The sequence below is a fragment of the Pleurodeles waltl genome, chromosome 3_1 (assembly GCF_031143425.1).
Source record: "Pleurodeles waltl isolate 20211129_DDA chromosome 3_1, aPleWal1.hap1.20221129, whole genome shotgun sequence".
Taxonomy (NCBI): Eukaryota; Metazoa; Chordata; class Amphibia; order Caudata; family Salamandridae; genus Pleurodeles; species Pleurodeles waltl.
Window position 1 is genome coordinate 32355760 of NC_090440.1, and position 15086 is coordinate 32370845.

General features: G+C 46.0%; 1 protein-coding gene across 1 annotated transcript in view; it reads right to left on the reverse strand.

Annotated features, from left to right (window-relative positions):
• LOC138283727 (embryonic protein UVS.2-like) overlaps positions 1 to 15086 on the reverse strand; it is a 156618-nt gene that overhangs the window by 14984 nt on the left and 126548 nt on the right. Inside the window, exons 9-10 of the mRNA XM_069221772.1 lie at positions 1981 to 2096; positions 318 to 543 (exon numbers count right to left, since the gene is read on the reverse strand). Of these exons, the coding sequence (XP_069077873.1) occupies positions 318 to 543; positions 1981 to 2096 (342 nt within the window). The remainder of the gene's footprint in view (positions 1 to 317; positions 544 to 1980; positions 2097 to 15086) is intronic.

Sequence of the window (15086 nt, forward strand, 5' to 3'; positions counted from 1 at the left end):
TCAGCCCTTCAGCAACATCTGTGTGCCAAACCAGAGGCAAGAGTGGGTTCTGCACAATGCCCCTTGGCACACTGTTCCTGCCTAAATTCACATTCCCCCAAAAATAGTGGTACAAGGCACGAAATGTAAGGTATTAGGGCACACCTCGGAACCAGCTACTGCCATGCTATGGGGTCTCAGGATGAAAGTACAAATTTCTTGTCACGATGGATCATGCCAAGGAGCAGTTCTTCCATTGGCGGACCCCACTATCTGAGACCCTCGTTGGTACTTTCCCACGTCACTAATCATATGCAGCCAGACACTAAGGACCGTACCATTGCTGTAGGAGGCCTTGAACCCACTGGCGGTGATGGAGTCGTCCGTCACAAACTCCAAGAGCATCTCATTTCCGGAAGAGAAGAATGGCCGGAGCTGTCCGGTCCCACACGCTTTCCGGAGTAAGACTGGGGCCCCCTTATTGTCGCCGTCGTAAATTGTGAGGTAGTCGGAGGCGCAGTTTGGGGACCATTGGAGATCAAAGGCATCGAACTGCAGAAGAATCTGAGAAGAAAGAGCAGTAAATTAGACTTACGACCTCCAGACCGTCTGGAACTTTCCATCCATCATTTGATTAAAAAGGACAGATTTTCAGTTTTTTAAAGTTATGACTCAGCCGGTGACTTTTCATTTACTCTCGGACAAAACCTGCAGCCCTTTACCTCCACTCTTTCATTCAGTGACTCTTCTGTGTCCGGCCTCTTTCGCCGTCATCCCTCCACCTCAATTATGTGTTCAAAGAGACATCAATATGGTGTCCCTGCATCTCCCGTCTTCTCTCCCGGTGCCTTCTCTTGGAAGCACACCTCTGTTGGAGCTGAGGTGCGTCCCGTGGAGAAGTTACACCCTGGATCCTTGATGCCTGGACCAAGCTGCGGCTCTCTGCTAAGATCACACACTTAAGCGTCACCAAGAGAGCTAAGCTGCTGTAAACCTCAAGGCACGTGGTCTTGTTGGCTCCTCCATGGACTCATGGAAAAGGCCCACACCCCTCGGGGGCACTGCCTGTGGATTATCAATAACCTGTGCTTGATCCTTTGAATGTGAGTGATGCCTAGCAGTGGACCATGAAATGCAGAAGGCTGCAACGCTTGAGATAAATATGTACGAACACATTTTTCCATAGACACAGAATGGTCAAAACTGCTTGCTACATCTGGCCCAAAGTCTCCCAAAGGATTGTGCAAGAGTTGTACGTTAGAATATCGAGCAGAGAAGCATCACATACAAAAACAATGTCGCCAGACTAACAAGTATCAAAACACCCTGAATATGTATAACTAAGTCTGTCAACACACATAAATGTGAAATTAAGTATAGTAAGTCGATACTCACCTATACATATATTGCCATAACCATATGCTAGCAGCTTCTATTGTGGCTATGATTTTTTAGTAGCACGATATTTAAAAGTCAATATTCTTGCACCATACAATCAGGGAGTAATACCTATCGCTGTGCACCCCACTATTCTGTCCTGCTACACTGACTAATAAAAGGTCAATTATTTATGCCCATATCCTTTAGGGAAGTCCACTAGTGTTCTCTCTCACATGCTGCCCCCATGTGGTTCTTCTTTGAAGCACCATGTGAACTTGCAGTCTAACCCAGTTGCGCCTTGAAGACCCACTCTTCAAGCTTTATTCTGTCTTCTCTATGGTCCACAGTAATGTACTTTTTAATAACACCTGATTGGTCCATTTCCGAAGCTCTGCAGCGATGGTGCTGACGTCATTGAAGAGAACATTCCAAGGACAGATCCTTCTCCTCCATGCTGATGGACCACTCTACCCACAGTGACCTACCTCAGCAGATACCTCTGCCACCAATCAGGCAGGTCCTAACCCAGTGCACTACTCTAAGTCCCTCCCCCAGGCAGCTCAGGGCTCTGGCGGGAGGAAAGCATTTCTGGCTTCATCCTCCTGCCTCTGAAGGCCGTACCTTATCAGAAGGCACTCGGATCAGGTAGACACAGTTGATGTTGTTTGGGTACGAGGAGGGGTTATTGGACGACTTCACAGTGCCGGTCGGGTCAGGCAGAAGAGTGCTGCACAAATCTGAAACCAAATATGAAAATGAAAATTCTTTAAAAATTAATTTCTTGAAACTGCACAATGATCTTGCGAGGTAGAGTTTCTTCCCTCCATCGACACCCACCCAGAATTTCTCAATTAGGTTCACTAGTATTTAAGCAGATATCTTATACCCCCTCCAAAAAGAAGCCCCTTGGCATAAACAACGATCTCTGATCCAGTGCAGGTCTCAGCAATGATATGACAGCACACACAAGAACATAAGTGGGTACCAAAAACTACACAGGGCACATTGAGCTACAACATGAACTGCCCTGGTGCAGACAAAATGGCAGTAGAGGTAGGATATGTTTTCAGAGACATAGATAACAAGCATTTGCAATGCAACGGGCCTCGCGTTTGCTCATGTTAGAGCTGATCGTGTTGTAAACTCCTAACCCGACTTTTCATCTATTGGCAAAAGTGCTTTTATGAACGTAACCCGAAAAAGTGAGATTAATTGTGTAAAGCGCTCGACTTCTGCCAAGCGAAATCGCGCTAGGAAAATAGAGAAAAAATAGTCCATGATCCGACAGAAAACAGCGAGCCTCGCATGTTTTCTGTACTTGGTCGATGCGCTCGAGGAGGGCTAACCACCGGAAAAGGCATGACGTGTGCATGCCTTCCACTAATGAAAGCAAGCAGATTTTTACTAGGCAAGCCCACGAACCAATCAAACACACTGATGTGACGTCGACAGGGCTCGGAGCCCTTTTCTAAGAACTAAAGCGTCTTGCTGCGATACGCATGCGCGAGCGCATGCAATTCAGGCTCGACCCTAAAAATGAAACTCTGCAAAAACGAAATATTTTGGACCAAGAAGAAAATAAGTTGCTTACCTGTAACTTTAGTTCTCCAGAATTGGTATCTTACGTAGATTCACGTCTATTGTCAAGTGGGAGTCCCACGGTACCCAAGATAGCAGTAGAGCAATGGTTCTCGACCTGTGGTCTGAGGACTCCTAAGGGTCTGCAAAGTGTCCTCAGGGGGTCCGTGACTGCTTACAAAATTAACTAATGTTAACACATTAATAAAGTGTATATAAATAGAGTGGCTAAATGTACAATTGAACATTTTAAAACATACTGTAAATGTGAAGGAATTTGCAACTGGAGGCTAAAAATTAAATTATTAGCCTTAGATTCATTCATGGAAGCATTGCAGGTGCATCAAACAGAATAGAGTATAGACGATGTGTGGCTTCAATTGAATTTGGCAATGTTTCAAACATCCTATTAAAATTAAAACTTGTATTTGTGTGAAAATATAAAATACGTTATCATTTGTATATGTGTTTGATGGAATGCTTGTTTCTGTATTTTTTTGTGTATTTTTTGGGCGGTTCAAATCATTAACAATGTTTAGGCCGGGGTCCCCAGCTTTCAGTAATGACTCAGTGGGTGTCCCCGGATTCCAAAAATGATTCAGTGGGGGTCCCGGGTTCCAGTAAGGATAAAGTGGGGGTCCACAGAAGTCAAAATGTTGGAAACCACTGCATAAGAGAAATAACTTGCATAGAGATCAATGCTAGAAGCATTCACTCTACCAGCTTATTAACATCTTTTAGAATGAAACAAAGTCCAGCCAATCAGGCGACAGCAACATTTGGAACCCTCACCACAGAGGCTCCAGTCCCTCAGATTTTTCAGCACAAGTGAGATAAAAACATACTAGAGCGTCTTAAGGGGGCTTATATGGGGAGGAGAGTGGGTATCTTGTGAATCTATTAAAGTTATCAATACTGGAGAACTACAGTTACAGGTAAGTAACTTATTTTCTTCTCCAGTATTGGATCTTTCATAGATGCACATGCATCAGAATAGTCAGCAGCTATCAGCAGCTATCATATGCATAGTAAACATTACCATGGCATAGCGGATGTTGGGAAAACAGTAGAGAAAAGTGGCTCACCTTAATGGAATAGATGGCGTAGTACTGCTTGTCCCACAGCCTCGTAACTATTGCCAGCGAAATCAAGGCAGTAATGCTGTGTAAAGGTGTACCTATTCGCCCATGTTGCCACCTGGCAGATCTGTTGAATAGGCACATCGGCGAAGAGAGCCATAGTGGTGGAAACATCTCTAGCAGAATGCACCTTTACTTTGTATGACAAAGGCTTTCCTGCGTGGCTGCAATCCATCTGTCTATCTTCAGTTTTTTTTTTCATAACAAAGTTTACTGTTGTTTCAACGTGTACCAGCTGAGGCCGGTAAATATGATCAGACATTTGCAATAACAAATGTAACATCAAAACCCAATTGTAGCACCTGTGTCCCACCACCCCCATCCCCTTGATCCCAGGAGTTCTGATTAAGAATTATATTCCTGGCGGTGGTCTTGATATCACTCATCCTATACATTTTGGTGTTCATCTTCTATTTCTGACTGAGGAGTTTGTACTGGGGTAAGATTATGCCTCTGTAGTCTGCCCATTTCTGCCAGATTTTTGGGATGTTTGTGAGGGCATCCCCTCTCTTGAAATTCAGGTATCTCTAGTCCCATAGAATAATTTAAGCCTTGCTTCTATCCACTTGCTGAGAGGGCCTGCTCTGATTGAAGTGTGAAGGCACCCCTTCATGAGGAGAGGTGCCCCCTACAAACCCCAGACTCAATTTCCTGTGCTTTGTAAGTGCGGGGAAGCCATTTTAAGGTATGTAGTGGACACTGGTCAACACAATTTGTCCAGCTACATAATGGCTTCACCGAACATAGGCATGTTTGGTATCAAACATGTTGGAATCATGCAACTACACCGACTGCAGTGCTAGCTGCATGATACCATGTGCTCTGGGGATTCCTGGGGGGGGTCCCCCATGTATGCCTGTACAGCCTTGCAGGGTCTGCATGCCAGTCCGGCTGCTGCTGACCCCAGACACTGTTCTGCCCCCCTTGCTGATGAGCTTCATTCGGGCAGGGGAAGGCAGAACACAGGGTTTCCTTTAGGAGAGAGGTGTGACCTCCTCTCCTTTAGAACTAGGTGTCTCTGGGCTAGGGGTGCCTCTGAGCGCCAACAGATTGCTTTGAAGGGCACATTTGGTACCCTACTTGCATAAACCGGTTTGCACCAGTGTAGGGACCCCCGGCCCCCACTCTGGCATGAAACCACACAAAGGACAGCGGAGTGACCACCCTCATGTTCAACTCCTCCCCTGGGAGGTGAACAGAGCTCTGCAAGGTGGCAACTTGATTCTGCCATCTTGGAAATAAGATGAGCAGAGGCTCCTGGAAGCATCTGACTGGTCAGTCCAGGTGGGTGACGTTCGAGACCCCCTCTGATAGGTGGGTGACTGCACTAAGTGTCCAGCCGCCTTTCTGAGTTACTTAAGGGCTCCCCTGAGAGTCGGTCACCAGATTCATCTGCAAGACTTCAGGAACCTCCTCAAGTCTCCCCTGCAAGACACTTCTGAAACTTGGACACCAGAACTGCTGCTGTTCTTCAGGAACCAAGAGCAAACTTGTACAGTAGGAGGCTCCTGTTGCAACTTTGTCTGCAGTTCTGCAAAGACTTCTGCAAACACGTGGCCGTGCATCCTCCAGAGTCACTGGGACTCAGCCGGCACTTAGGAAGGCAAGAAGGAATCTCCCTTGGAGTGAAGGAGTCACTTCCCTGCATCCACAGGCACAGCAACACTGATGACCGGTTTGTGAATCCTGCTGTCCCACAGACTCTTCAAGGCTCTGCAACACAGGTGGTCGCTATGTGGCTCTCCAGAGGTCTGACCTAGCTTCCCTGCAACTTGGAAGTCTGTGGTCCCTTGCTGGAGCTGCATGGCCAGAACCCCTGTGCACGGGGTCTGTCTGTCGTTGCTAAGGCTTGTTGGCTCTTCAGTCTGAAGACCTCTTAACTCCAAGAAGCCTCTGCCTCCAGAACTCTTCCGCTACAAGAACGGTGTTGTCTCTGCAACTCCTGTGAGGTCGGCATCCCTCTTTGCTGTGTTGCTGAGGCCTCCCTGTGACTCCCTGTGCCTGCTGCCAGAGGGTCCTGCTGGGGGACTCCAACAATTCATGCTGGCTCTCATGCGTGCTGAGGGCTGCCCCTGACATACCTGACAAGGTTGGGTCACCCGGACCTTGACAGTCCCCTACACACTCTGCATGATGCTTCTTTTCTTTTCTTTGCCAAGGCTAGTTGGTGGCCCTGCTGATCACTGACCCCTCTGCAACTCGATAGCCAACATGGGAGAGCTCGTAGATGACTCCTGGGATCCTCCTGCAACACCTGGACTCCACAGCTGCACTTCGTTCACCGTCCTTTAGGAAGCATCATCAAGAAGGGAGGGCATTGCCCTCCTGCAGCGCCTGCGGACCGCCGGGTGGTCTGGACTCTGTCCCCTCTCTCCTTAGGTCCTCTTTTGCTGGAATCCATGCCTGGGCTCCACCGACCTGGTCCACGGGTCACGACAGCAGCTGGACAACCGAGGTCCCCATTGACTTCAGCTGGAGGTTCTAACATGATGTGACCTCTAAGCACCTGGGGCCCCTGGTGTAGATACTCCACTGTTCGGGGTATCCACAGCCAAGGGCACTATTCAACCCCACTTGTCCCAAAATGTTTCATCAGGGTCCTCTGGGAAGGGTCCTAAAATGCAAAAACTCAATCTGCAACTTCCCCATAATAGGCTATGAAGACTAGCCCATGATTTCTATACTGTCTACGGGTGCCTGGGGAGTCCTACCCACTCACTTTTGGGGTTTAGTACTTCCCCAGTCTTAAGGGTCCTTGCGTGGTGGTGGGGGTTGCGAGTGGTTTTCGCATCCAATTTTTTCAGTTTATGGTTTGACCCTCCCACCCCCCCACCCCCAATATGGGGTCCAGGTTATTTTATGCCCTTACATACCTGTTGCTAAGTGTATCTGTGTATGACCAAATCTCCGGTCAGGAGTTATACCAAAGTTAGTTTTTGCATTTGTGTTATAATAAATGTTACAAATTTTTCTAACACTGGTGTGGCTATTTCCTCTGCGTACTTCACGGACTGACCTGTGTGGTATTTGCATCTGCTATACACCCTCCTTGGTACGCCTTAGCTCCTCTCCACGGCTAGCCTTATGAGAGCTTTGGTTATCTAGAACCACCTACATTATGAATAAGGGTTGCCTGGACTCAGTACAGGGTGCCTCACTTATAGGTGCGCACCATATACTGAGCCAGACTCCTACAGGAAGATTATATTATATGAGGTCCAGGGAGAAAACACCAAGTCCAGATGGACTGCCACTTGAAGTTTATAAATCGTACACTCAGCTATAGGCCCCAGATGTAAAGTCACTATTTGATGAATGCCTGGCAGCCTAGTCTCTCCCATCCTCCCTGCAGTAAGCTCTCATTATCGCTGCCAAATCCGGCCAGGGATCCTGAAGGGTTATCCTCCTCTAGGCCACTAGCACTTCTTAATAAGGACTGCAAGGTGCTGGCAAAACTTCTATTTGACAGGCTGGCCCCTCTTGTCCCAAAGGTTGGACACTTGGATCAGAACTCAACCTTCAACCTACGTCGTTTTTTGGGGGTCCTCAAGTTCGCTGCTGTTGACTGGTAGATCCTTTGACTATCTGAAGTGGCCTTACCTCTTTGAGGTGCTACCCTGTTGCGGCCTGGACTACTATTCATCTGCTATTCATTCAACTGCTGTACATGAACCCAACTGCCAGGGTTAAGACCATACCACTAATATCAGAACCTATACAAATACAAAAGGGCACCCAATAGGGCTGCCCGCAGTCCTCCGCTGCTATTTTTGCCAGCAGTGGAACCAATCCTGCACAATGGTGGAACCCTCTGAGAGATGGTACCCACTCTGTATCGCTTTATGCTTTTGACATGCTTTTATACCTTACGGATGTCTGCAACATTCCAGCCCAAACAGCATGCACACTCACTAAATTCACAGAGGTGTCCTGCCTTAGATTTTACCTAGCCAAATCATGCAAGTCCTGCCTTTTTCCCTTTGAGTCCTCCACGCCTGACCCCATGCTCCAGATCAAGAACACTCCCTCTAGCATGGCGCCCTGACACATTCTGCTATCTGGGAATCTGTATATACCATTACCAGGCAGATCTATTTGAAAAGAATTTATTTCGGCAGTCACCAACTCATGGTCACAAACGGTGTTTTGTCAGTCCCTGCCACTATTGGTGACAGGATGCATAGCTCTCATCAAAATGGTCATGTTACCACGTCTCCTCTACTTTTTTGCAACCTCCCACTTTACTTCACAAAACTGTTCTTTTGCTCTTTGGAGCAAAGTACAGGAGATTTCATCTGGCGCACGTCTCACCACTGAGTGGCTCTGACTGAGCTGTAACTCTCGGCAGATATGGGTGGACTGGGCTTGCCCAGTTGTGAGCAATACTACCTGGACTTTCAGCTGCACTGGCTGGCTAGGTGTTTAGCCAGCCGCCAAATGGAAGACACAGTGTCGGCTTTTCCTGCATGGGACTGTTTCACCTGCACTCAAAGCTGTGGATGCCACAGCCATCCCTACAGCAACTGGCACACTGATGCTACTGACAGATGATGCTACTGACAGACCTTTTTCCTCACCAGAAAGAGACCATATGGCCCGGCCCTCCTGCTCTTGGAAATGCTGCATGCCACAGGCATCACAACACGTCAGAAACTAGTACCTTGGCATACTGCCGGGATACATATGCTGGATGATCTCTACAGTGATGGGGCACACCTACCTGGGAGGACCTCATGGCAGATACAGGCCTACCGCCATGACGATTCCTACTCTTCACTTCCATAACCAGATCCCTGCTGGTGCGTGGTACAACAGGAACCAGACATGCACCCGACCATACAATTACTGCACGTGATGGGTGACGGCTGCCATTTAGAACGCTTGCTCGCAGACTCCCTACGCACCCACACCATCGCCTCCCTGACACCACTGCACTGCAGCAGCACTGAGATGCTGATGTGGGCAGACCATATACTGATGAGGAGTCGAAACATATTGTGCAGTACTCTAACCTGATACCTCACAATGCTCACTCCCACTTCCTACAGTGCTACGCGCTTCATAGGGCTTACCTCACTCTGCAAAAAAATCAATAGATATATTCACTGCCCTGATGCAGCTTGCCCACGCTGCAACACAATAGACACAGACATTTTTCACATGTTCTGGGAGTGCCAGCCAATCACTCAAAACTGGAACGTGATCACCAATCACTTAACTAAATGCACAGGACACACGAAACTACATAACTGGTGAGCATGCCTTCTAGGCCAGCTATATTGCACCAAAAGAATCTTTGTTGCAGGTAAGTACAGTTTTGAGAATGTATTACTTTCAAGTATCAAATGCATTTTGCTTGTAATTCACAGATAAAAGAGTTTTCAGGTAAGTAATACTTTTCAATATCAGAAGTAGACACAGTGCAATTTTCATTGAAGGCAATGCAGTCCTAGGGGAAAAAAGTAAATATACAGTTTACTGTGAAGTACTAGACCTCCGGTCCCAGTATTCAGGGTGTTGGAAAGTTCCTCTTTTTAGCATGGTTACCTCCATTTTTTGCCTGTTGTAGGAGGCTAGCCCTCTATGTAGTGTGCAAAACTAGGCACACTGCAGGGTGTCCACAGGTTCGTTTCCAGAGGTAAAAACTAGATCACCTAATGCTCTAATTTTTGACGTAGCTTGGTCGAGCAGTTAGGCTAATCTTGGGGAAGTGCAAAGTATTTGTTGTACTCACTGTACCAATCATGCAATTCACACACTCAAAGGAATAAGACCAATTTACTTCAGATTTTCATATAAGTTTTAAGACCAAGATTATCAAAATTGGTTAAGTACTTTTGAAAATATGGATTTTTGAAGTTTTAATAAATGCAGTCTATCTGTGCGCAATTACGCACCATCAGAATCAATAGGAAGACACCTTTAAAAATACATATAAAATCACATGTTTGCTTTACTAAGTTACACTTTTGTAGGTTGGTCGAGGTTGTCGGTGGGCACGTTGGGCCAGCTGGAGAAGTTTGGGCAGCTCACGGTTCCTGCGGGAGCAGCAGTGAAAACACAGCAGTGTTTGTTGGCATCAAACATATCAGAATCATACCCCAATAGTGATTTCGGTATTGGTGGCAAGATTACATGCATTCTGGGGATCTTTAGAGGACCCCCAGTACTGGTCCTACCAGTCCTCCAGGATCTGCAAGCAGCCCACACTGCTGCAGTCCCTCAGACAGGATTCTGCCCTCTGGCTGCTGCTTGACCAGTTCAAGCAGGGGAAGACAGAACAAAGGATTTCCTCTGGGAGAGGGGTGCAACCTCCTCTCCCTTGGAAATAGGTGTTATGAGGCTGGGAGGGGTAGCTTCCCCACACCACCGGCTTGTTTTGAAGGGCATATTTGGTGCCCTCCTTGCATAATCCGGTTTGCACCAGTACAAGGACCACTGTCCCTACACTGACACAAAACTGCACAAAGGAAAGGGGTATGACCACTCCCCTGTCCATCACCACCCCAGGAGTGCTGCCAAGAGCTCCTCCAGGTGGCCACTTGATAAAAATTGGTTGCTTACCTGTAACTGTAGTTCTCCAGTATTGGTATCTTTCATAGATTCACATGCTTAAATAATCCCTGTCGTCGGGGTGGGAGTCCCACGGTAACCTTAAATATACATAGCAGTAAGAGTATTACACTAGGCCTCAATGGCCCATAGAGGCACTGTTATGGCCTATTCATGTTCTTTTATTAAAAAAAAAAAAAGAACTAAACCTGAACTAATACCAATCAGGCGACAGCACCCTCTAGAACACTCCCAACAGAGGCTGTTTCCCTCAGATTTTCCCGTACGAGTGTGAAGTACATAGTCTCACACATAAGGGGAGCCTTTGAGGCTATGAAAGATACCAATACTGAAGAACTAAAGTTACAGTTAAATAACCAATTTTCTTCTCCAGTAATGGATCTTTCATAGATTCACACACTTGAATTAGAGTAGCGAGCAGTAATATCATTTATTCTAGCCATAACATCGATAACAATAGGAATTATGCTACATTCAGTTAATATTAGAAAGCAATAAACATATGTATTGAGAATGATAAGAACAATAATAAGAATAAAAACAATGATAATAATAATAAAAGCAATAATAACAACAATAACATTAGACAAATGTAGATCACATACCTTTCAAGTGGAAGGTGGGATAACCAGAGAGGCTCACCATAACGGAATAGATGTCTTAGCACTGCTTGCCCATCGGCTGTATCTGTTTTGTTTGTCTCATCCAGGCAGTAGTGCTTTGTAAATGTATGCTGGCTGGGCAATGTTGCTGCCCTGCAAATGTGTTGCAGGGGTACTCCCACGAAGAGCACTGCTGATGTGGCTACCACTATGGTAGAGTGGGCTTTAACCTTACTGTACAGCGATTTTCCTGCCTGGACATGAAAGCATTGTATAGCTAATCTGATCCACCTGGCAATGGTCTGCTTAGATATCGCAGAGCCTTCTCTTGTATCGCCATATTTTAAGAATAGCTGGTCCGATTTTCAAATGCTCTGTGTTTTTTTAAGATAAAACGTTAAACATCTCCTTACATCTAGCAAATGCAGCTCTTTCTCCACAACCGTCTGTGGGTTAGGAAAAAACGTTCTTAAGACCACTGGCTCATTTAGATAGAAGTTTGATGGTACTTTTGGTATATACTTAGGGTTTGTTCGAAGTATAACACCATTTGGAGTGAACTGAAGAAAAGGTTCCTTGATGGTGAAGTCTTGTAGGTCACTCGCTCTTTTTGCTGATGTGAGAGCTGGTAAAAGCGATGTCTTCCAAGAGATGAATTTTAACTCTGACCTGTGGATTGGTTCGAAAGGAGGCTTCATGAGTTGTCCTAACACCATGTTTAAAGACCATAATGGTGAAGGTTTATGCACCGGTGGGAATACTCAAAAAAGGCCCTTGAGGAATTGTTTTACAATCCTTGCATAATATAATGAGGAGGTCTGCTGAGAGCGGTGAAATCTTGAAATTGCTGCCACATGTACCCGTACTGAGGAATAAGAAAGCCCAGATTTTGCTAAATGTAATGAATAAGGAAGTATTTGTTTTCCGCTCTGGCTTTGGACAATATTTCTCTACATTCTGATGAAATGTTCAAGGTGGAGTATTCATTGAATTCAGGAGCCAGGCTGATAGGTGTATAGGTAAAGGATCCGGATGCCTGACTTGGCCCTGGTGCATGGTCAGTAGGGCTGATGTCTGTCTGAGTAGAACATGTTGTTTTTCCGACTACAGAAGGAGTTCTGTGAACCAGACCTGTTTGGGACACCTGGGTGCCACTAGGAGGAGACGGCATCCCTCTGCTTTCACTCTGGGGATGAGCGGAATCGGGGCTAAAGCATAGGCATAGATTCCTGACCATCTCGTCAAAAAAGCATTTCCCCATGACCCTTTTCGGTATGCCAGCTTGCGTAATATGGGCATTTCTTGTTCTCGTATGTGGCAAAAAGATCCAGATTCGTCATGCCCCACTTTTGGAAAAGTTGGTTGAGAACTTGCTGGTCGAGTTCCCACTTGTGATACAGGATGAATGTCCCGCTCAAAGAGTCTGCTAGGATGTTGGCTTGTCCTGGCAGGTGTTCTGCTTTCAGAGAAATTTGATTTTCTATGGCCCATTCCCATATTCTCTGAGCTTGACGTGAAAGCTCCAAGGACGTTGTGCTGCCATGTTTGTTCAGGTAAAACATACTTGTGGTATTGTCTGTTCTGATGAGAATTTTTGAGTTTCGTATTTTTGGTAAGAAAGCCTTCAGTGCTAGATCTATTGCTTTCAGCTCCAGTTGGTTTATGTCCTTTTGTGTCCAGTTGCCACTTATCTGTAGATTTTGAAGGTGCACCCCAACCTTCGAGCGACGCATCTGTCATTATTATATATTCGGGAACTCGTTGAAGAAAACAAAGGCCCTTCAATAAGTTTGTCTGTTTTTCCCACCAAGACATGGAAGTTTTCATTTCCGGTGTGATCTGAATGATCATCGAAGGATGCATTCACTTGGAGCCACTGAGTGTCTAGTTGCTCCTGTAGAGGTCGCATGTGCAGGCAGCAACTTGGGATCGTAGAATTCATGAAGAAATCATTCCCATGAATGATTTGTAATTCCGAACTGAAACTAACCTTTTTCTTGATAGCTTTTGAGCCATTTTAGAAATATTTCTCTGTCTCTCTTGAGATGGAAATGCTTTGCTTTGGCTAATATCCAGTATCGCTCCTAGGAAATTCAGCTTCTTTGTGGGATGGAAGTGTGATTTGCGATAGTTGATGGTAAGGCCTAGAGTTTGAACAACTGGAGGCAAGTGGATGTGTGCTTTACCACCTGAGGTTGTGTGGATGCCTTTAATGAGCCAGTCATCCAAATATGGAATGACTTGTATTCCCAGCTGACGTAGGTGAGCCGCTACTGGGGCTAGCACTTTGGTAAAAATTCTGGGGGCCGATTTCAATCCGAATGGAAGGACTCAAAACTGTAGATGTATACCAGCTACCTTGAACCTGAGAAATTTCCGATGGTTTTGATGTATTGGGATATGGAAATACACATGCCGGAGGTCTAGAGATGTCATGTGATCTCCTGTGTTCAAGAGGCATAGAATGTCCTAAAGCGTTACCATATGAAAGGTTTGTTTTTTCAGGAACTTGTTTAAGGCCCTCATATTGAGTATGGGACGCCAATCCCCTGGAGACTTTTGTACTAGAAAAAAGCAGGAATAGAATCCCCGGTTCCTGTGCAGAATTGGAACTACTTCTATTGCCCATTTGCATATCATTGAATATTTTAAGGAGCTGTTTTAACCGTGGAGGTGGTGGTCCTGATGAATGGGTATTTGGAGGCTTAGAATGAATTCTAGAGTATGTCCCCTGAATAGTATATGTAGGACCCACTTGTCTGATGTTATCCTTGACTACTGAAGGATGTGGTAAGTGATGCGGCCTCCAATCTTTGAAACACAGGTGGGGCTGGTAGCTGGTATGAATGCGTGGTCATTGTCTTCTGCCTGTGTCTCTGCCACAGGCAGCGGTTCATCCCCTCATGGGGTGTCTATAGGCAGCTGTAGGTGGTAATCTGTATTGCTGCTGCTGTTGTCCGTACTGCTGTCAAAAACCTGTTTGAGCAGTTTGGTATTGTTGCCTATATGTTTGGAAACCACCATGAAAGGAGTAACTTCCCTCTTCAGTGCTGCAATGTACCTAGGGATTTGGCCCTGTCTGTATCCGCCTTTATGGATTGTAACATCTAATCTACATGCTTGCTGAAGAGGCATTCCCCATCATATGCCATGTCAAGTATTCTGCTTTGTACATCTGGCCTAAAAGAGGTAGATTTCAGCCAGCCCTTTCTGCGCAACACCGCTACCCCGCCATTTGTCTGAATCCCATCAGTGAGATATTGATTGTGCAATAAATCACTTCGGCTGCGGTCCGCTCTCCCTCCTGCAACACTTTCTTTGCCTCTAGTTTAGCATCCTTGGGCAAGAAGTCAGTGTAAGAGGACATGTCTGCCCACACTCCTCCTAGATAAGTTTTGGCTGCTACCACTAGAGAGCCTTGGCTTCCTAGACACTGTAACACTCACTAATAAAGGTTGCCTGGACCTGGTATAAGGTGCCAACACCATAGGTGTCCACCATACACCACACATTTATTGTTTTTAACCATGTCAGGGGTATTAATATCAGAATAAATAGCATTTTTTTACCTCTAGGCATTTTTAACTATTCTTATACCAATCCTTATTCACGCTTAGACCGGTTGTGCATCATTTTCAAAAGATCTCCGGCAAAGAGCCCCCTTGTGGGGCCCGTCAGGCATTGCAGTGCCGGCCTGACGAGGAGCATAGCCCTATGATGAAGCATGTCACGGGAGGGTGAGTGAGGGCTCTTGCTTCAAACATATTGGTTTCCATTCATTACAGAACCCCTTATTTAAAAGAAACCCTCATGTTTTTTGGAACCGTGTGTACAT